This window comes from Struthio camelus, chromosome 5 (assembly GCF_040807025.1).
Source record: "Struthio camelus isolate bStrCam1 chromosome 5, bStrCam1.hap1, whole genome shotgun sequence".
Lineage (NCBI taxonomy): Eukaryota > Metazoa > Chordata > Aves > Struthioniformes > Struthionidae > Struthio > Struthio camelus.
In genome coordinates this window covers 74,250,967-74,271,239 of record NC_090946.1, presented here as the reverse complement: position 1 = coordinate 74,271,239, position 20,273 = coordinate 74,250,967, and the positions used below count along the sequence as shown (strand labels likewise).

Sequence of the window (20,273 nt, the reverse complement as noted above, 5' to 3'; positions counted from 1 at the left end):
GGACAGGTAAAGGAAAAACGAGAGGGGAAAAACTGCATCCTGAACTGACATCCACATAAGGGATTTATAAGCTCCATAAACATTTATAAGTTCCCAGGCTTAAGAACAGCTTCAGTTAGAGCTTTTACATTAATCGACTTCAGAGTCTAATCACAAGACCATAGGAATCCATAGGAAACCAGTCTTCATTAGTTCCTGTATTCCTGGAACTGTTGTTTGAATAGATGCCTAGTACTAAGGTAAGCAGAAGTAGCAAACCTCCAGTAATCAGTTCCTGAGTTATATAGAGATCCTCATTGGTTTTGAAGGGTTTTTTGGTTCATGTGAAACTTGCCACAAAAGCAAAAACGCTGCTCATGAAATTGGCATCCTGGCTGTGATGACTTATGGTGAATAGTCATACTGGGGGTGGGGGGGGGGAAGGCAAAAAATACCCAAAGCCACAACTTGTAATGGCTTCTGTATGCCTCTAGGTTAGTTTAAGGCAAAATGGATGAGCATTATAGACGCCTAGAACACAGGCATCTTTTTGAAAAACTAAGGGCATTTAAGGGAAGGTTTTATGAAGAAAGACTCTAAATGTGAGCTCAGGCATTAAAATTCTTAACAAAGCCTGCAAAACAAATGCAACTCTTCTATCTTAAGATCTAAGCTGCATAGAACATAGACACAATTAAGCTAAACTGGATTCCAGTTCTCCTGCATGTATCCCGCTGCTAGTTGACGTTTGACAGAAGTGAAAAAGTGACGGAAACCTTTGCAAATAGTCCGTGAAATGTTTTCCCTGTTCATTTCTATTAACTTGAGTAGGTCATAAGTACATCAGAGCTTTGGATTTATTTTAAACAACACCATATTATTTTCATAGATCTTTTCAGAGCATATATGAGACGGCTCTGTTGACCTTTCTGGAAACCTCCTGCTGCACCCTTTTCTGTTAAACAGAACAAAAATGAGTTACAAAACAATTGTCAGCATTGGGTTAATAACTTAAGCCAAAGTCCGGTTGGAGGCTGTCTGAAAGACCTGCTGAGTGGGAGCAAATATACCCATATAGGCTCCTGGTAGCAGGAGCTGGAAAGGGTGAGGAGATAAAGGTGAAGGGGCTGCAAGAATGATAAGAGTGACTAAGGTACTGTATTATCTCGCTATAGCTCTGGAGAGGAATGAACCAATGCTAAGGGATTGCCTGGAAGATGGATAGTTTTGGCCAGCAGGGGCCAAGTCTAGAAAAATCTCATTTTTGCTCAAGCTGTTACAATACTTTTGTGGTGCTACTGGTTTCATATAGTTAAATAACCCCTTTATATGCTGCTGTTATGCATAACCATTCCAGAAATGTCCCTTGTGTATCTAGTGCCTTCATACCTCCTATCCTGTATCTATTTCTCAGAGATAATCCCTAGCATATGGCAGAGGCCTGCCTTGGTGTCATACTGCTCGCTGTCCCTGACTGACTCATTCAGGTTTCTTCTCTCTGGTCACCTTGGACTTATTCCCCTGCGTGAGCCTCAGCGGAGGGAGGGAAGGGTGCGGAGTGCCCTCCTCTCCCTGGAGCTGCCACCAATCCCGATGGGTCTTGCCGGCTCTGGCTGCGGTTTTGGTGCTCCTCTGCCCTTCGCCCCTTCTTTTGGGTCACGGCCCCTGCCAGTTCCTGCCCCTTCACCTGTGGGTTGAAATCTGTAACACCTGGGAGGGGCTGCAAAAATCCATCAATCTGCTAATCATGGCAACTAAAATCATAAAGGGCAACTAAAATGTTTCAAATTACTATTTTGCTCCATCAGTAACAACTGAGAATCAGTCGGGAGCGTACCATGATGTAATCTGTCTGAACGCGGTCTGTGTTCACCGCTCAACGCGTTTCTCAGGAAAACCCTGTGTGCACAAGTGGACTTCAGTTGGGATTTTTGTTTTGTTTTTACTGTGTTAGGAATTAATCTAAGCGTGTTCTCTGAGAGATCTGAGCAGTTTTGGGGGGAATTCATCAGGTAACTTGTGCTATTGATTGACAAAAGACTCAAAATCAATCTTTACAAATACTTGAATGTCAGATGTTGAAATCTGGCTTGCAAGAACACTTGTGCCAATATAATTTGATTGCGCAAATACCCATGGAAAGCAAATACAGAAGAGGTTAGACATGGACAAAAAGCTTAATCTTAAAAAAAAAAAAAAAAGTGAATATTTATGGAAGAATTTTGCAATGTTTGATGTAGCTTTATCCTATCGTATGTGCCTTGTTTCCCAACACCGCTGGAAAAGAGAGCCGTAGAAACATTTCTTTAGGGCAGGCCTTTGCAGTTCCCCTCCTTTAAATTTGGCAATTTCAGCTTCTAGTGACGGTCGCGATGTTCAGTTGTGAGAAAACCCGGGGGAAGGAGGTCGGGGCTGGGGGTGAGCAGCGGCAGTGCGCGGGCCTGGGGCTGCCGCTGGCGGGGTCCCAGCTCCAACTCCCGGCCGGCCCTGCCCGCGGGCGGCGGCGCGTGCGGCGGCGGCGCGTGCCGCCCCGTGCCTGCCCGCCCCCACCCCGCGCGCCAGGGGCACCCGCGCCGCGCGGGCGGGGCCGCCTCCCGGAGCGCCGCGGCGGGGGACGGGGGACTCGTCGGCGCCCGCCTTCCTATTGGGCGAAGCCGGCGGGAGGCCCCGCCCTCCCTAGCTCTCTCAGCTTTCTCATTGGTCGGCGCCGCGGGGCTAGCCGGAGCCCAACCCACGGGCTCGCCGGCCAGTGAGAAAATGGTTGCTGGGCAGGTTGAAAAGGCCGCTGGCCAATAGGAAGGCGGCCAGCTGGCGGGCGCGGTGAGCTTTTCCCCCTCCACTTCCCTCCCGGCGCTCTTGTGGGTGCTGCGGGCGGAGGGAAGGGAGGAGCGGAGGCTGCCGGGGCCCGGCGGGGGTGGCGCTCGCCTCCGCCTCCTCCTGGTCGGAGTCCCAGCCCCGCCGAAGGGAGCCCGGCCGGCTGGCTTGGGAGGGCACGGCAGGCTGCGAAGGAACGGGGGGGGTCCCTCCGCTCCCAGGTGCGGCGCCGGGCAGGGCAGGGCCGAGCGGCGGCGCTGAAGGGGTGAGGGTGAGGGAGGCGCCGTGAGAGGACCCGGGGCGGGAAGGAGCCCCCGGCCTCAGAGCTTGCGCGCGGGGGGAGGGGGGGGCAGGGAGGGCACGCGCCGCCACCGCGGGGGTGGGGGGGGGGGAGCCGTAACGGCCGCCGGGGCGACCGTTGGGCAGAGCGGGCGGCTGAGGGGGGCGTCGGGGATCCCGGGAGGAGAGCCCCGCAGGGCGCCCCGCTGCGGAGGGAGGGCGCGGGGGCCGGGGCGCGGAGGCGGGTGGAAGGGCTGGCCGGGGCGCGGGGGGCGCCGCGGAGTGCGGCGGGGCGCGGGGGCAGCGGCCGCCGGCGCAGCGGGAGCTCGGCTGCCCGGGCGTGAGGCGCAGGGACGGCGATGGAAGTTGTTCGCGCAGTTATAATTAGCTTGGCCGGGGTCTCTGGTAAGCCGGGGCGGAGGAAGGGGGAGGAGTGTAACTTTTCGCAGCTCAGGAAGCCCAAGGTTGTCTCTGGTTACTGCTGCCCATTGCTGCGGGGGGAGGTGCAGGAAGTACCAACTAGTCTCTTTCCACAAAGGCCAAATGGTGGCAGGCTCCTTTGGGTGTTACTAGGACTTGTGCGCTCGGAATAGGAGCTGTAGGGAGGGTGGCAGAAAAGAGACTTTCTCAGAACCGCTGCTTTTTAATTCTGGTACGCGTGATCGCTACCTCTTAATCGCTATTAAGTGGTCTTGTGTGTTTGGTGCAGTTCACGTTTTTAATAACTGCTGTTCTTGTTTGTCTCAGTAAGTGCGTATGTTTGTCTGGATTGCTAGTAGACGAGTAAGGCTGGAGCATGAGCCTAGTCTTTTCTATGCATATCCTAAGTTCACCTCATTAATAGATACAGGTAATAATTTCTGCCCTAGATAGGCCTGGAATTTTTCAAGCTATGTTGGAGCAAACCAAAACTGTCGGTAGGAGCCCTGTGCAGTCGTTTTCTTCCTTATTTTTTGATTCAGCCAAGGTCCTTTAGTTCAAGCAGTTCTTAAGTTAACCGCAATACAGAAAATACTATGAACATTGAAATGAGTGCTGTGTCTGGTTTCTAAAGTGACCTATAAACGCATACTAGAAAACTGCAAGGGAAAACAACAGAAGAGAAGGGGCAATTTTTTATTTTTATTTTTGCTGCACATCTAACATCCTCATTTACAGCTACCATGTGTTTTAGTATAATTAAAAAAAAAGCTGATTATAAAAATGAAACCTAGTAACTGCACCTCTGTACTTCCTCTTGTCACGTATCCTAGTGTGAAATCACATAGGGGAAAAAGCATAACCTCAGCGGTCAATTTTGTAGAAGTCCCTTAAAGTATATAATAAATGAATTTAATTCAGAAACTCCTTGAATTTCAGCTTTTTCTAGCAAGAGGTCATACTTTTAAAATACAGTGAACGGGATCTTTTTTCTTTAATGAAGTTTGGCTTTTTTTTTTTTCCCCTCAGGTACTGGAACCTAAAACTTCTTAATGTTTCAGTGTGCTTGTTAGCTTTCTTAGGGTTCTTTACTGTTAAGTTAGACTTCATACTCTAAATATTTGTTCTATTACATGTTTTATATAATATGAAAGATGTACTCTTTGTACTGTAACTTAACAAATACACTTTAATAAGCCTCAACAGTGCCCTTTTGAATTCTTGCTGTTTCATTTGCCTAGTTGTTTTTATTTTATATTTTTAATCACAAATGGCACGGATCTCCTTATGCTAGGAAAGAAGCCAGCTTCTAGAAGGAGGAGGGAGATATTACTGTAGTTATATTACTGTGGGTTAGATTTGGCATTATTAGGTCATGGGCATTTTACTGCTGCGTTATGGCTTCTCTTCTGTTCCAAGATTCTGTAAACAGAGGAGCCTTTTGCTAGCATCAGGCTATGAGTTACTATGTTAAATGAACTGTATTCATTTATTTCTCCATCTCTCTAAGTATGAGGCTGGCTTTTACCATGTGTTATTTTAAAAATAACTTCAAAATTCTTAGTTCTTGATCATGAAGGAATACGTCTGTGTACTATTGATCTTTGCTCTCACGTTGAATTGGTAAGGTATGTGTATCAGGTAGACACAAATGTAATACACAGTCCAGAAGGTAGGCTGTTAGGCTGTGTAAGGGTTTTAGTTCTTGGAATTAAAAAATTTACATTCTCCAGATGGAGTTGAGACCTCAAGAGCATGGATCACAAAATTCTTTTTGTATCTGCTAACCTATCCCATAGTTTACTGTCACTTCAGCTCTTTGGGTTTCCCTGAGTTTCCAACTCCTTGATCTAATCCGTGATTTAATCTGTGTGCCTGTTGGCAAACTGCAGATGTTGCTTTATCAGGGTTCTGGTGAAAGTGATACTCCATTGGATATTTTATGCAGTCATAAGACATTGTGCCTGCTGTTTTCTCATAGAGATTTAGTGTATGTTGATGAAAATGAGGAAAGCTGGGGAGCGCTTTGGGGAATAATTCTTCATGAAAGTCTGAGTCTAAAAGTTGAACTCCTTTTGCATTCTGTAATTATTTGGGGATAACTTTGAAATGTGTTTCTTTATGGTTTATGATATTGGCTCTCCTGATGCATGATTTCTGAGATGATTGTAAGTGTAAATTAGTGTATAGTAACTTGAAGAGGTATTGATGCAAATTCTTATGCTAAAGCTTACGGTTGGAGGATCAGTGTTCTCTTCTGTAGATAATCTCTGAAAGATAGTTTCCACCTTCCACATGTTCTTAGGTAAAATGATTACATCCTCTTATTTCAGTGCATTTATGAACTTCAGTTTTTCTTGTTTCAGTTTAACTGTTTTAATAGGATTTAGTGCTAATCATTTAGTAAGTTGTATTGGACTATGTGCTTAATACTGTTCCTAAAGAAATCTCATAGTGATGAAATATTCCTCTAATTTTTTCCCTAAAGTCTCATCGTCCTACCTCGGTGGATGGCTTGGACTTTTGAATAGTTCAAGACTCTTGGATGACCACACTTTATGCAAAATTTGGAATCTTCCTGCCTGGACTCCTTCTCATATTTTAAGGGTAACTACTTGTATGTTTTATAAAATCATGTCTTATGTATATAGTTCACATTCTGATGATCACTGTTACTCCAATTAGATTTGCGCTTAGGTGGAACCACGGTTGTTGGCTTCTTGATCTGGGGTTTGTTTTTTATGTTCTAATTTAATTACAGTTATATTTTACTATAGGAGTTTCTAGATTTAGTAGCTTTTGATCATGTGTTTCCTTTTCCTTACTACTGTTCTTCCTTAGTTTAAGTGATTCCAGGTCCTTCTTCCTGGTGAAGACATCTACCGCAAATTCCTGAAAATATCCGCTAAACACGCTTGCGTTAAAAACGTACCCCGTCAGCTTTATTTGCAAATGTCAACCATATCCAAGTAGAGGGGGTGAGGAAGGAGAGGAGTGACAGAGCTTTTTAAAGGAGATATATATTTATATATTTTTTTTTTCCTCTGACTGTGTTGCTCAGCACCTTCTCCTTTCTAAGCTTTTAGTGATATATATCAGCTGTAAGAATATATTTCATTTACTATTGTAAATGGCTCAGAGCCACTTGTTTTTGCTTGTAGAAGATACGCATCCTGACAGAGGGGCTTCTTGTCCAAAGTGAAATGTCATGCTTTGAAACTTACCATAACTGTGGTAGTCTATAAAACAAAGCTGTTACCAATACTTCATAAAGTAAAAAAGGGGATAGGGGACTTTTTAAAATGTCTTAAGTGCAAGAGGTTTCCAGATCCAGTTGGATATGGTAAGAGGAGTTAGTCCTTTTCCCATCTAACTTTTAAATGGAAGTAAAACTTGCTCGTAAGTGCCTTGCAAACATTAATTCAACCCTAAAGTATTACTGTGGGGTATATATTTGTTCTCTGCTTCCACAAATAGTGAAATGACAGTGGGAAGGCTATGAATTCCAGGCTTGATTCTATGTTAAGGTTAGTTTTCCCCTCATTCCTTTCCTCTCTTTGATTAATGAGTACTTTTCAGTCTATTTTCAGGATGTGCGAAAGGATGTTATCCTTAGGTATGGTTTTTTGTTTAGTTTGTTTTTTTTAATCTAAAGAGTAGCATGTCTTGCTTCTGTGTTCCAGTTGCTCTAGTAGTAAAGAGGGACACTTAAGTGCGTTATATGTCAGGATTTGGTGACCAAAATGCTAACATTAAGGAGCAGCTATTTCCTTCCTGGTCATTTTTGACCACTGTGAAGAAGTTGTTACAGAGTAGCTTAGGTGTGGGTGTAAGCTGGTAGGACTGAACTCCTCCCTGTATGCACACTTAAAGCCACATGTGCCTTCTCAAACAGTTACTCATCTTGGCTAAATTGGGGACAGGAGGGCAGGGAGAAAAGCTTAATTCCATTGTTTTGTATTTTAAAATGCGTGTAGATCTGGGTTGCTTTTTACTTTGGTGTCTTCTAATGTGTTTAATTCTCCTTCCCTCACTTCCTCTTAATTTTTACTAACAGCTAAGATGTGATGTTGTGGGCATCTCCAACATTTGCTGAGGACACCAGATCAAATACACTGTTCTGTGTAGTCTGTTGACAGCTTACTGTCTTACGTAAGTCATGTTTAAGTGATCAGTGTTAAGTCCTGATGGGAAGAAAGGATTTATACAGTGTCTGTTACCTGCATCTTCAGCCTTACCTTTTGCTGTGCAATTTCTTGTATTTGTAGTGCTAATCAAGACCTAGTCCACCATTTCATTAAAATTATTAATGAAATCTTGTTGCCTGATATATTGCCTGTGCTGGTGCTTCAAGGAGGAAGGGAACGATTATCATTAAATACCATGTAATATACATTAAAAAATTCTAGGAAGTATGTGTTAAGTATAGGGATGTCTGTCTTCCTTTGTGATTCTTGTAGATAGGTGTGTGCTTATGAAGCGTATGTCCATGAAAGAGAGGGGAGACCAGGAAATCCAGTTACCGATTAGCTTGTCGGTCACTAACACAAGTCAGCAATCCAAAGAGACGTCTAGCTGACTTATCTGTTCTGTACTTTGTACAGTTATGAGCCCTAGGAGACTTAGAAAGGGAATTAGCCAAACTATGATAGCAAAGTATCTCTAATTTCAGTGTTAATACAAAATACAAGTTAATGCAGTTGCATTGCTGAAAACTGGACAGGCAGCTTTCACTCATGAGATGCCTAGTGCTATTCAAATCTGGCATTCTGTCTGATGATACAATCGTATTTATCACCCGAGACAGTTTTAGACACTGTGCCTTTATGAAAAGAGTCAAGCAGGTTTGAATTTGATGATATCCTGAAAAGTAAAGCCAGAAGAGACCACTATTGATGATATGGTTTTGACCTCCTGCACATAGTGTGGCCAAGTACTTTATTGGTGATCTTGCCACTTAAACATTCTTCAACAGTAGATGAATAACTCTTGTGTAGTTGGCTGTGGTGCATGAAAAGTACATGTTCAGACAGCTTAATTGTGCCAGTCATGTTTTATGTGCTTGTGTCTCTGAAGCTTTTCTTTACTGAAAATGAAGCTCTGTGCAGTTCTGAGTTATAAACACTTTGTCCTGCTCTTGAAACATTTTGTAAAAAGTGAGGAAGAGGAAAGGAGGAAGTAGTTTGCCCAAATAGAAGTAATTAAGGGTTTTCACTTGCTGCTTGCTTTTTTGTGACCGTTTCCAGCTGCACTTCCTAACCAAGTGTCAGTGGCAGCTGTGCTGCAGAATCAGACCCTGTGACAGATGGAGCTGTGTTTTTCCTCTGAAACAGTGGCACGGTGTCCACAACACTTCGCAATGTGAATGTTTCTTGGTAGCCTGGAATGTTGCTTCTGAGAAGCTGCAAGCTCTGAGGAGGCCTGTTTGTTCAGTATTCTGTACTGATTTTCCAGCCAGTGACGTGCCTCTTCCCTGCTAGTTTTTCCAGACTTGGATACAGTCTAAGATTACAGAACATGGATGCTGCTCCCTAGTTTAAAAGGGAGAAGTTGCTATGAAATGTCCTCCATGGAACTGAAAGGAACTGCGACGTGTGCTGTCAGGGGCAGAATTTCTAGGTATAGGGCCCTTTGTAGTTCAGAGACGTGGATGGAGAGTTTGACACTCCTAAACATTTAGGAGTTTACTTTGCTTCCTTTTCTCAACATACAGAAAAATAATTAAGCATTAAAAAACCTTCTGCCATAAATAGCCTATAACTAGGTTTATGTTACTGTAACGAGAGGAGATGAGAGAATGCCAGGAAAAAAATACTGAGATGTGGTGTTCCTCATTGTTCTTGATTTTTCTTGACAAAAGAGTCTAAATAGAGGAGCTTTTTGTTTATTAGTTTTTAATTTGATCGCTGAACTTTGTTTAAATTTAAGAAGTGTAACTTGCAGCTTGTGTCTTCCTATTATTAAAGAAATAAGTGTAGACTTCGCATCTGAAGTTGGCATAAACTTTAATTTTTGTTTATTTTACTTGCTTACGAATTACAGAGTTATCATATTGGCATATTCCAAAATTCTGTTACTGGATGCAATTTTTTTGAGATCTGGGCAAATTCCTGGAATTGGCCTGGAGCAAAAAGAGTACCTTTTCTAGATGCTCCTTGTATTTTATTAGGTCCAACTTGTGCTTCTCTGAACTGGCTGTGCAGTTCTGTCAGCTGACTGAATGGGCTGACAGCTGTACAGCAGTCGGTAATACAGAATTATTTGGGTATGGAAACATGGATTTGTTTGTGTATGTGTTGATTTTTTGTTTTCATTAGTACCAAAGATTGAAGTGGAAGAAACACTGCATAATTAAGCAGTATGATCAGTATCTCGTATTCTAAAGTAATGAAATCAAAAGAAGAGCATTTGATTGGTTGTTTTTTTTTTTAATGTACAGTACTATTAAAGGGCAAGTTACTTGGGAAATATGGAGTAGCTTGTTAAGGATATGACCCCGTCAAAAGTTCTTATGCTAGAAAATAAAGCAAAAGGCCTGATAAAATGCAGATTAGCTGGTAACAAAGGGGCTTTGTATCTTTTGTAGGTCAGCAGCTGAGAGTGCTTGACACAGAACTGAAATTTAATGTCTCCTGTAGCAACCATGACACTAGGCATGTTTAAATCCTCTGTAGCAGTGACACTCTGGTACGAAATCTCTTTCCAAAATTTTTTATATAATGTCTGAAATCATTGTCTCCTACAGAGACACCTAAGTAGCCTTACAATTAGGCAAAAATCATGCTAAACAGGCAGAATTCAGGATCCTTCAAATATCAAACGTTTCGTTAACAGATTCTCTGCTTTTTTTTTTTTTAAGTAGAAACATTTGAAGTTGGAGCAAATAAGGTTTCTTAAACTCTATAGTTCAGAACAGTGTCACACTGAAACCTTGTTACATATTTCTAGAATGCTCTGGGACAGTTTTTTTTTTTATTAAGCAAGTTTAGGGAAGAAAAGGGATGGTGTCTGCATCTATGAACATGAAATATTTAGTCTAATTGGATTATGATGTGAATTTAAAAGTTAAACATTTCATTTTAAGTGTTTTTGTCAAAGTATGTGTTTTTGCATCCTTTTTCCTCTTTTAAGCTTGTTTACAGAATTTAAATACCAGCATGTCTTTTGATATACTAGCAATTGACATTATTCATATTCAAATGGTTAAATGCAGAGCATTTCCTGTTAAATGTATTTTTAAAGGATGTATTAAAAATTAGTGAAGTGGCAAAATCGAACATTCTGATTTTATGCACTGCCAGAATTGTTGTTCCCTGTATGGTCTTAATTTAGCTCCTTTGTAAATAAGAATTTTGCTTTAAATATTATTTGCTTTAATTATGTTAGTGGGGGAGGGAATCACAGCGTACAGTGCTTAGTGAACACATACCTGTTGTGATGTATATTTTTATCTGTTATAGTAAGCATATGAGGGCATGCCTTAGGTAGTACACTGCTTAGAAAGGATAATTTTAATGTGAATTCTTTGATTTGCAGACACTATTTTGATGACATACCATGAGTTGGTATATTTAGTAGTATTTTTATTCTAAAGGCCAGCATAATTCATGTTTTCCTTAAACTGTAGCTAAAATTAGCAGTTTTTGACAGTATCACAGGTAGTTTGATTGGGGATATCTCCCTCCCCCACCAAGTGCTTTGTGTAATTATATATGGTGCTGGAACTTCGTGTCCGGATTATAATTTCTGCTGACGTTGTTTGCAGTTGAGTCCTCAACGCTACTTGGTTCTAGGTGTTCTAAACTGGTCGCTGGGTATGTCTTAAACTTAAATTTGTCTCCTAACTGTCTGCCTTTCCTGTGTGTCTTACTGAGAAGTGTGCTCTGCTTGCTTTCTTTTCCTTCAGAGGAGTCAGAGTTCTCTAAGAATCTAGTCCGGGCAGATGGATGTAGCTATGGAGCCCTGCAGTGCCTCCTGCAAATCTGGAGAAATCCCAAAAGTAAAAGAGGCTTTATCCTTCTGCCATCTCCTTGTCCCCAAAAGTCTAGCAACAGGCTAGCAGCTGGCAGCTGCAACAATCAGCTGAGCTATTGCTGGCAGTATCCAGCGCTCACATGAAAAGGAAGTTGGGAGGCCCTCTGCAGCGTGCGGGGTCTGGATCATTGTGTATGAGGGATCTGCCCTTAATCTGCCACTGGGTGTCTAATTTATGATTACTTAATTTTTTTTATTGTTTGAGAGGGATGTTTCTGTACTCCATGGACACATCAAGATTCCGCATATAATCAAGATCTTACCAGTGTTTCCTACTGATGGTGTAACTCCTTTTCTGTGTACGTACGAGTGATTACTTAGTGTTAGCTGTTCTGTTCTCTGAAGCTATCCCTAATAAAACAGTTTAAATTTGAATGGGTGGTTACTCGCGATCCATGCATATATTTTGTTGGGTCTCCTGTATTTTAGGCGTGCATACAATCTTTTGTATTAGTGTGTGTTATAAACCTACCCCTGTTTCTATGCAAAAGCACAAAAAGTTGACTGAAGGCCACTACATTTTTTTTCATGTGGCAGAATAGATCGCCTTAAAAACTCCATTTGCTAGCCTGCAGCTGGATGTCCTCAGTGTTAAGTCAGTAGCAGATTGTGAACCTGGGCCCATGAGCACTGATCATAATCCCTTGAGCCGTGTGGCCTAGCCAAATTTTCTCCTACCTTATAGTACACCTTAAGTAAACTAATATGCTATGGACCAGATATAAGGATGCTATGAGAGTCTCTGTTAATGGCCATGCTGAAGTAGAGAGAAACAGCATTCACTGTTCCCCCTTGTTCACAGAACTACATAGAAAGTAATCAGGTTGGTCAGGCATGATTTGCCCTTGGTAAATCTATGCTAACTGTTCCCAATCACCCCTTTTTTTTCATATGCTTGGAAATGCCTTCCTGTAGGATATGCTCTGTAATCTTCTCAGGGACTGTGGTTAGGCTGAAGTAATGGAAAGTCTTTATGTCAGATAACTCTTTTTCTTTTATGTTTGTTGGGAGTAATTCTACTCATGTTCCTGAAAAAAGGGCATTTTTTTTGTTAAACCTGTAAATGGCAGTATTTCACTATTGGGTTCAATTCCTGTTGTAGGCAGGCAATTTGGGCAGCAATTAAAATTGATTGTAATGTAAGCAACTAACAAGCTACCTCCCCTCAGCAGGTGCTTTTTGTCTCTTTAGTCGGCTTATATCAACGTAAACATTCAGGAATGTGTATCTCTGAAATGACAGTATAAATATATGCTAATAGATGCTAATAGTGATATATGCTATATATGCTAATAGTGAAAAATGAGTATTTTATGCAGTCCAAAGGCTGACTTGCATTTACTTGATATACCATTAGTAATGTGTACGTCATGAGCGTGTAGTGTACCTCTGCTTATAACTGCTTTAACTGAAGGCAGTCTTCTTTTGCGTGAACAAATAGCCATTTTTATTGCTTGCAAGTTTATCTATTTTTGTATTAGTGTAAACAGTGTACTCAGTAAAAGCTACTGCTCTCTTGACTTAATTAGAAGATAGACTTTGAGACTGTGGGATACGGAGGGTATGTAGTGAACAAGACAAGTCTTACAGTAGCTGTACAGTTCAACCGCAGCTAAACAATTCTTTAAGTGACCAGAGAAGGAGAGAGATGATCTCTGCACAAGAGAAATTGAGCAAGACATTAATACCTCAGTGAGGTGAAAACATGTTGAAACTAGTTTTAAAATTTTAATTACTTTACTTGGTAACAAATTAGTTTTAAAACAAACATGATGAAATACTCTATGCAGTTGTTTTAATCCCTAATATACACCTTCATTTCACGTGGACATAAGATTTATGAACGTTTCGCTTTAATAAACTTTTTGCATGCCATTTAATTTTAAAGGATGAGCCTAAAAAACACACCTAGCCCAATAGTTTTTGAATAATTAAATTCATGTTCTATTAGTTGAGTTAAAAGAGTAGACCTTAAACAGATCAAATTAGAGGTATAAAGCTTTTTTAAAAAAAATTAGTTACTGTATTTTGTTTTCTCACAACAGTGTTGCGAGACACGGCTAGAAAGAGCATCTTTCCTGATGAAAATCTTTTGTATGATTTCTTTCTGCCTTTCTACTGTTTTATAGCATTAGAACCTGTTTAAATTAACCAATGCGTTGTATGCTACCTCCTTTCCAAAGTGTGTATTGAGAATTTGCAAAAGCAGTGATAGTCTTGTCCACAATTAATTTAGAATTTTTCTTCTTCCAGGTTCATGTTGGGGAGAGGTCTAAAACGCAAGCTGAGCGACTATGAGGAGAATGTGGCTGGTCTCTCTAGTGCCTTTGATTCCAGTCGAAATCTGCCATATCCACTTAAGAGGCAGTTGGTGCTTAATATGTGCCTCACCAAGTTACAGACTTACAAAATGCTGGTGGAACCGAACTTGCATCGTTCTGTCCTCATAGCCAACACAGTACGGCAAATTCAAGAGGAAATGAGACAAGAGAGTAGTCAGCCAATTAATGTCTGTGCTGGCATTGCTCCTAGTTCTCACAGCTACACAGGGATGGAGTCACCTGGAATTTCTCTTCAGTTACCTTCAGGTATTAGCCAGCAAGAGTCTAACTGTTGTGACTTGCGATCTGTAGAAGACCCAATTGAAAATAGCCTGCTGATAGTTTCGGATGATGATATGTCATCTGCTATTTCATCTATTCTGAAGGATTTAGACTTTGTAGAAGACATAAGCCCACCTACTTGTTTGGTTCCTTCTGGAGATGACCAGCCAAAGTTTCCAGAAAATACTGGTCTAAAACTAGAAGATGATAGACCGGATTTGAAGGGAGCTGAATGCGTGTTCGGTTCCTTTGAGATTTCAAATTCAACTAGTTACTTGAAGGATTTGGCAATAGATGACATTTTTGAAGATATTGACACTTCAATGTATGATTCAGACTTTTGTTGCCCTCCACTAATGCCACCCAGACCACCACCTGTTGCTACAGAAGAACCATTGAAAACCTTTCCATCTTGTAATTCTTCTTCAGCAAGCAACATTCAGATATGTAGAACGGATCTGAGTGAATTGGACCACATCATGGAAATTCTGGTTGGATCCTGATGCTTGTTTTACCCAAAGATACTTTCCTGACTGCCGCTTTCAGTTGGTTTAGGGATAAAAGCCACTGGAAAAGTTGTAAAGAATTCCTTAAAACACAACCTAAAAATAATTTGTCTATAGAGGAATCTTCTAAATATTTCCAAAACTTATAAACCAAAAAGTGGCAGATTTTTTTTTAAAAAAGAAATATTTATTTATCAGAACTGTGCAATCATCTTTTTCCTTCCAGGGTGTATGTGGAACAATGGGCACATACCCGTACCACCCCTCATGCCTCTTTCAATAAACCTTTTTATGTGCAATTTTTAATTTGTCAGAAGAATTTACATGCAAAACAAAATTCATGAGAGATGCTCTTTTACAAAGCCTCCACTTTATTTTTAATATCAGAGTCTATGCCAAGTTGGCATACGTCAAGTTGCATAGTTGGATTGCATGGATCCAGCCACGTTACTAGAGATGAGTATATTTTAAAAATGAGACACATTTTGCTTTCTTTTGGTCAGAAAAGCCGATCAAGACACTTGTCAACAAAGTCTCTTGCATTTTCTAAAGCATTCAGAACTATTTATTTTTGTAAATTTTATAGTCTTTCTACATTTTACTATGTTATTTCATCATAGTTCAAATATATTGGACTTCTAGTTGGATGTGTTTAGCACTACCTCTGAGCTGAAATGCTTTAACTCTTTCCAGTGCTTCGTGTAAGACTGCAAATCGTGTTTCTGTCTTTTTTTTTTTTTTTTTTTCTTCTGGGGAAAAATACTTCTAACTCATTAAGCTGATCCTTTGACAGTGACCTAGCTGATTTGTGAAATCAAGGGTATTCAATGTTTAAAAACTAAGTATTTACAAATGTAATTTATATGTAGGTTGTGCAATTTAACATTTTTCTGTCAGTATTATGTGCTTAGATTTTGAGTAATCTTGGCATTCTTTAAATTAAAACTTACTGTGTACAGGTAGCTTTTTTTAATCTGTTTTGGAAAACACTGTCTTTCAACCCTGCTTTCACTACAAAGTTTAAGATGATTTTTATGTGCAATATTATTTAAAAAGATACACACTTGTATACCTGGCATTATAGAAAGAAACGCTTCAAACTTAAAACTTGTAGCACCTTTGGAGGATACTTGAAGAGTCAACGTTTCTGTATCCTTTAAGAAACAAAGTTGAAAACACTTCTTATTGCACCAGTGCTTACTGTTTTGAATACTCCTGAAATACTCAGTTACATGTGGTGAGTCAGTACTGATGACTAAGTACCATCATGCAGCTCTGTCTGTGAGAGCTCAGGGGTCTGACCGCTCGGATGCGGCGTTAGGACTGGGGCCTACATGTGCTTCAGAAGCATTGTGATGGTTGCTGATGATTATGCTGCAGATAGTACTGAAGAACTGGGGGAGGAGGGGGTTTTGTGTGTATGTGTGGGTGTGTATATAAATATATATATAAGCGCACTCATTAACTGAAGATGACATTTGCAGTGAGAACTATTTTTCCATATGACAGTTGGGATACTGTGTTTCAGCTTGAACTGAGGTGTCTATATTGATCCTTGCTTTTGTCTTCTGAACTACACACTTGCACACTTTAGTTTTGAACTATACAACTTTTGTTCTTGAAAGCTGCAGCACCTGCCTCATGGAAAAACTCATAGCTGTAAAAGCTTTTAAAAAGCTTTTTTTTTTTCTTTTTTTTTTTTCTTTTGCTTTGGTTCTGCTGAGACTTTTCATGAATAGGGCATCTGCAGAGGAGGAAAATGTTCCCCACGTTGCATCTCATAAGAGTTGGAATCCTGGGCCTGTTGAAGGGGCTGGGAGGTCACCTACTATTTCTAGTCTTACCGGATGCTGTAGCACACTTACCTTGTGCAAAGATCTCCTTTTTTAAAAAATTATTTTTATTTTTTACTGTAACTATTTTGGTTAACAGTTAGCTGCCAATACAATTTGGTATCCCAAACCAGTGGAGAACCAGTTCAGGTCACATCCTCACAGCCATTTGGGTTGTTTAGCAGCCGAAGGGTATAAATGTATTTATATGCATATAATGTATTGATTCTAATATAAAACTTCTGATCTAAAGTATTTTGAATTGCTGGATAAAGGGATTTGTTTGAAGAGTGTATAAATAGTTCTTGAAGAGGTACAGCTTCAGAATGTACACAGATTGTGCATTGTGTATAGACTACTCTGGCTTTTTGTCAGCCTCTACTTTTGTATTAAAGATATGCCTGAATAAATCCTTGAAATATTAAGAGCCTTCTGCACTGTGATGAAGCAGAGTTGTTGCTAAAATGTCTTTGAATTCAGTGATGAGGAAGAAAATGAAAAGACTGCATCTAATTTCTTTTTTACATTTCAAAATACAGAATGTTACTATGCAGCAAAGATCATGTTTTGGTATGAAACTTGCATCATGTAGCAAATAGTGAACACACATCAAATCTAGTTACCTTGTTAGCCCTACAGAAACATACAATAGAAGAAAATGTACTTTTCAGCATTTACATGCTAAAAGTGTTTTTATACACTTCAGAAATGGATCAAAATTGTTGGTAGACATTTTATCAACAAATAATTAAAAATGTAGTTGTTAAAGTGCTTGCTGCAAATCTCTACTTCTAATTGGTTGCTTGCATCACAGTGCCAAGACCATAAACTGGTATGTAATGCAGTTTGGTTAGGTATGGAATTACGTGCAAAGGGAAGTTTAATTTTTAAATATGCACCAACTAATTTTGAATTCTTTTCGTGTAAAATGAAGCTAGAGGCTAGTCATGGTGGACCTATTTATTGTATGTTTGGAAATAAAAGCCACAGTTTTGCAGTTTAACCACTTACATTTTGAAGCCTTCAGTATTTAACTGTTGCAAAAAAAAAAAACAAAAACAAAAAAAACTTGCTAGCCGCCTTTATTCTTTCTACTCATGAAGATGTAACTTTCCCTAGATGGTTGCTTTCATAAATTTGCTATTTTTCTTAGAAATATTAAATAACACATCCGAAGCTTTGCATCTTCTTTTTGCATGAAGATTCCTGTCCCTACAAAACGAGGGTTATCACGTACAGCCTAAGGTTGCCATGCTTGAAATCAAATGTCAAATACAAATTTTCATGTATATATTTATGCAGGTATATACATGCAGTTGACACCAACAGGTGAAGAGTCTGTTGTATGGTATAAACATACTGCTGAACTCCAATTCTAGTGGAAGGTTGGTTGCTAGCCAGTGAATTAACTGACTGTGCTGATGCAGATCATACCACCAACTTCAGGTCTGAAGGTTTTTCTGTTGGTGGACCTCTGAACTGTTTCTGCTGAGCCATTGACCCTTCTGCAGTGTACTTAATTTTATTGGTAAGATGGTTTTTATTGACTACTTCCTACAGAGTAGGGATTGTTCCCACCTTTTGCCCTTGCACCTGCTGACCAAGGTTTGAAAACCATGGGTCTAAAAAGTTATTCCTTTTTGGGCGTAAGGTGGTTGCTGTCACGGCACTGGCCCTGTTACTATCTGTTCTACTGGAGCAGGACACTTCTGACGTTGCAGTACAGGAGAGAAGACAGCTGTTCCTGTTCTGCTCAGTCCTGAAATCTAGTAATAGAAAAAGCTGCCTTTATGGAGGTACGCTGCAGTTTAACTTTTTAAGAAAATAATCTCCAGTATTGCTTTCAGATCATATCAACACTTTTTAACAGTGCTATAAGGTTTCTATAAGGTTTCTTGCACTTTCCTTTATTTTATCCAATGCCACACTGAAGGATTTGAACTTCAGAAGCACGCTAAGCAGCACAGTGTAGTTATGGTTTGAAAGATGCGGCTAGCTGAGGTGTTGAATGTAATATTAAGAATGCTCTCTCTGGTTCAATACTCTCAAGTCTTAAGAAGACTAATTTTCTAGCTCAAGTGAGAGTAACATACATATGCATGAGAAAATAACCTATGCACTAGTCCTGTCAGGAAAATGTGCTATAATTAGTCACAAAACCAACTTTAATTCTGAGCTATTAAAATAGTATTAGCATTCAAGAATTAAGCCATTAAGATGCAGAGGTGTGTCTATAAAAGTATGCATTATTCAAGCAGAGATTCGGGGAAGCTAGATTTTTTTTTAGCATTGAAGTAGTTACCTAGCATTTACAGGCCTCTTGCCTTTATTAGAAGAAGAAAAAAAACCCCTTGGAGTTGCAAACTTCATTCCAGACGTTTTTTCCTCATTAGGATCCATTTATCCACGCAAAGCACAAGGCTAGATTGGCTATGCTTTGGTACCCAAGTTGTGCTTTGGGCTGACAAATTCTGAGAGTCTGATTCATATCTCAGTAGACGTAACTGAGACCTTCTATTAGACTCAATTGAAGCAAGCCCGTCACACCTGCTTGCTGAGGTTTTTTTTTTTTTTTTCCTTTGAATCTTCATCAGTGGATTTGGCAACCTAAACTCAGATCCACAATGAGGTTTGGATTTTAACAATTAATTTGAATGCAGCTCATTCTTAGCCAAATAGGACTGCAGAGGCAATCTGGCATATGAGTACTCCAGGAAGGTCTCAAGATGTTCACTATTGAAAAGATCAGTGTTGCTTAAAAATTCTTTAATTACCCTGAATGGATGTAGTGTTTCAGAAGTGTCATAAAAGAAAAGAACCATATTTTTCAATGATGCATGAAAACCTGGAGAATGGGTAAATGGTGCTAAACAGACTATAGCAACATATGCACTGCTCAAATTAGATATGGTACAGCTCAGGGTGCAAAACTCTTGAGTACTGGATAAACTGCCCTTTCTGCTGCTAAATCAATATGGGGATTTGATGGTGGGGCAGCTTATGTTGTCTCATGGAATGAATAATACCCAAAATATTGTAGAGTCCACAGGTGAATCTAAGCTAAATGGACAAAGTCCATTTAGTTGAGGTAGAGGAAAACGATTCATTTGAAGCACTGAAGGAAAGATTTTCTTTTATTTTTATAAGGAACTGGTGTCTGCCTGCCAGTAAAGATGAAATGGTAAGGCTAGTAAAAGTATCCATTATATTCCAACAAGTTAAAAGCACTGTTAAGTGAGTTTTTACTAACATGAAAATCTCTAGATTTATTTAGGGGATAATTTTTCTCATTGTAGTCATTTCTGTATCAAGAGCTAAAATACATATTAAAACATATACATATATACACTGATCCATGCTAAATGCTTAGCTAAACTAAGGCTTGGTTTAGTTCTCCCCAGTGTAAGTTTTCATTCAAAAAATAAGAAAAAAATTTCCTGAGGGAAAAAATTATTTGAGTAAGTATGTAAGTACTGAATAATAGACTACTGAAAGGAATGAAATTGTAGTTTTTCACTCATAGATGTTAAGACTACAAGTGAAATAATACAGTGAAATAATATCTTAAAAAGGGCAGGCCAAAGAACCTGTTGTTCAAATGTGGCTGAGGCCATGCAACAACTGTTGCTCATGGAGAGCTGCTCTCAGAAAATATTTCCAACAAGCAAATCCTGTCAGTTTTCAAAAAAATATATTTTTAAAAGCTAAAAACCAACTGATACTAATGTTCTCCCTTTTGAACACAATGTTTTAAAACTGTTTTTGAGTCTTTTCTGTTTTGATCTATAAAATCTATTATGACCAAA

General features: G+C 39.9%; 1 protein-coding gene across 9 annotated transcripts in view; it reads left to right on the top strand.

Moving 5' to 3' along the window:
• LOC104144495 (SERTA domain-containing protein 2-like) overlaps window positions 1–20,238 on the top strand; it is a 33,109-nt gene extending 12,871 nt beyond the window's left edge. Inside the window, exons 3-8 of one of the 9 annotated variants that reach the window (XM_068947297.1) lie at window positions 5,981–6,099; window positions 7,550–7,644; window positions 10,079–10,179; window positions 11,258–11,306; window positions 11,732–11,825; window positions 13,780–20,238. In XM_068947297.1, coding sequence (XP_068803398.1) covers window positions 13,784–14,632 — 849 coding nt within the window. In that variant the 5' untranslated portion in view covers window positions 5,981–6,099; window positions 7,550–7,644; window positions 10,079–10,179; ... (1 more) ...; window positions 11,732–11,825; window positions 13,780–13,783 and the 3' untranslated portion in view covers window positions 14,633–20,238. Of the gene's footprint in view, window positions 1–2,815; window positions 3,065–3,356; window positions 3,478–5,980; window positions 6,100–7,549; window positions 7,645–10,078; window positions 11,826–13,779 lie in introns of those variants that run through there. The other 8 variants (XM_068947293.1, XM_068947299.1, XM_068947298.1 and 5 more) reach the window with 8 other exon arrangements.
• The last annotated feature ends 35 nt before the right edge of the window (window positions 20,239–20,273 follow it).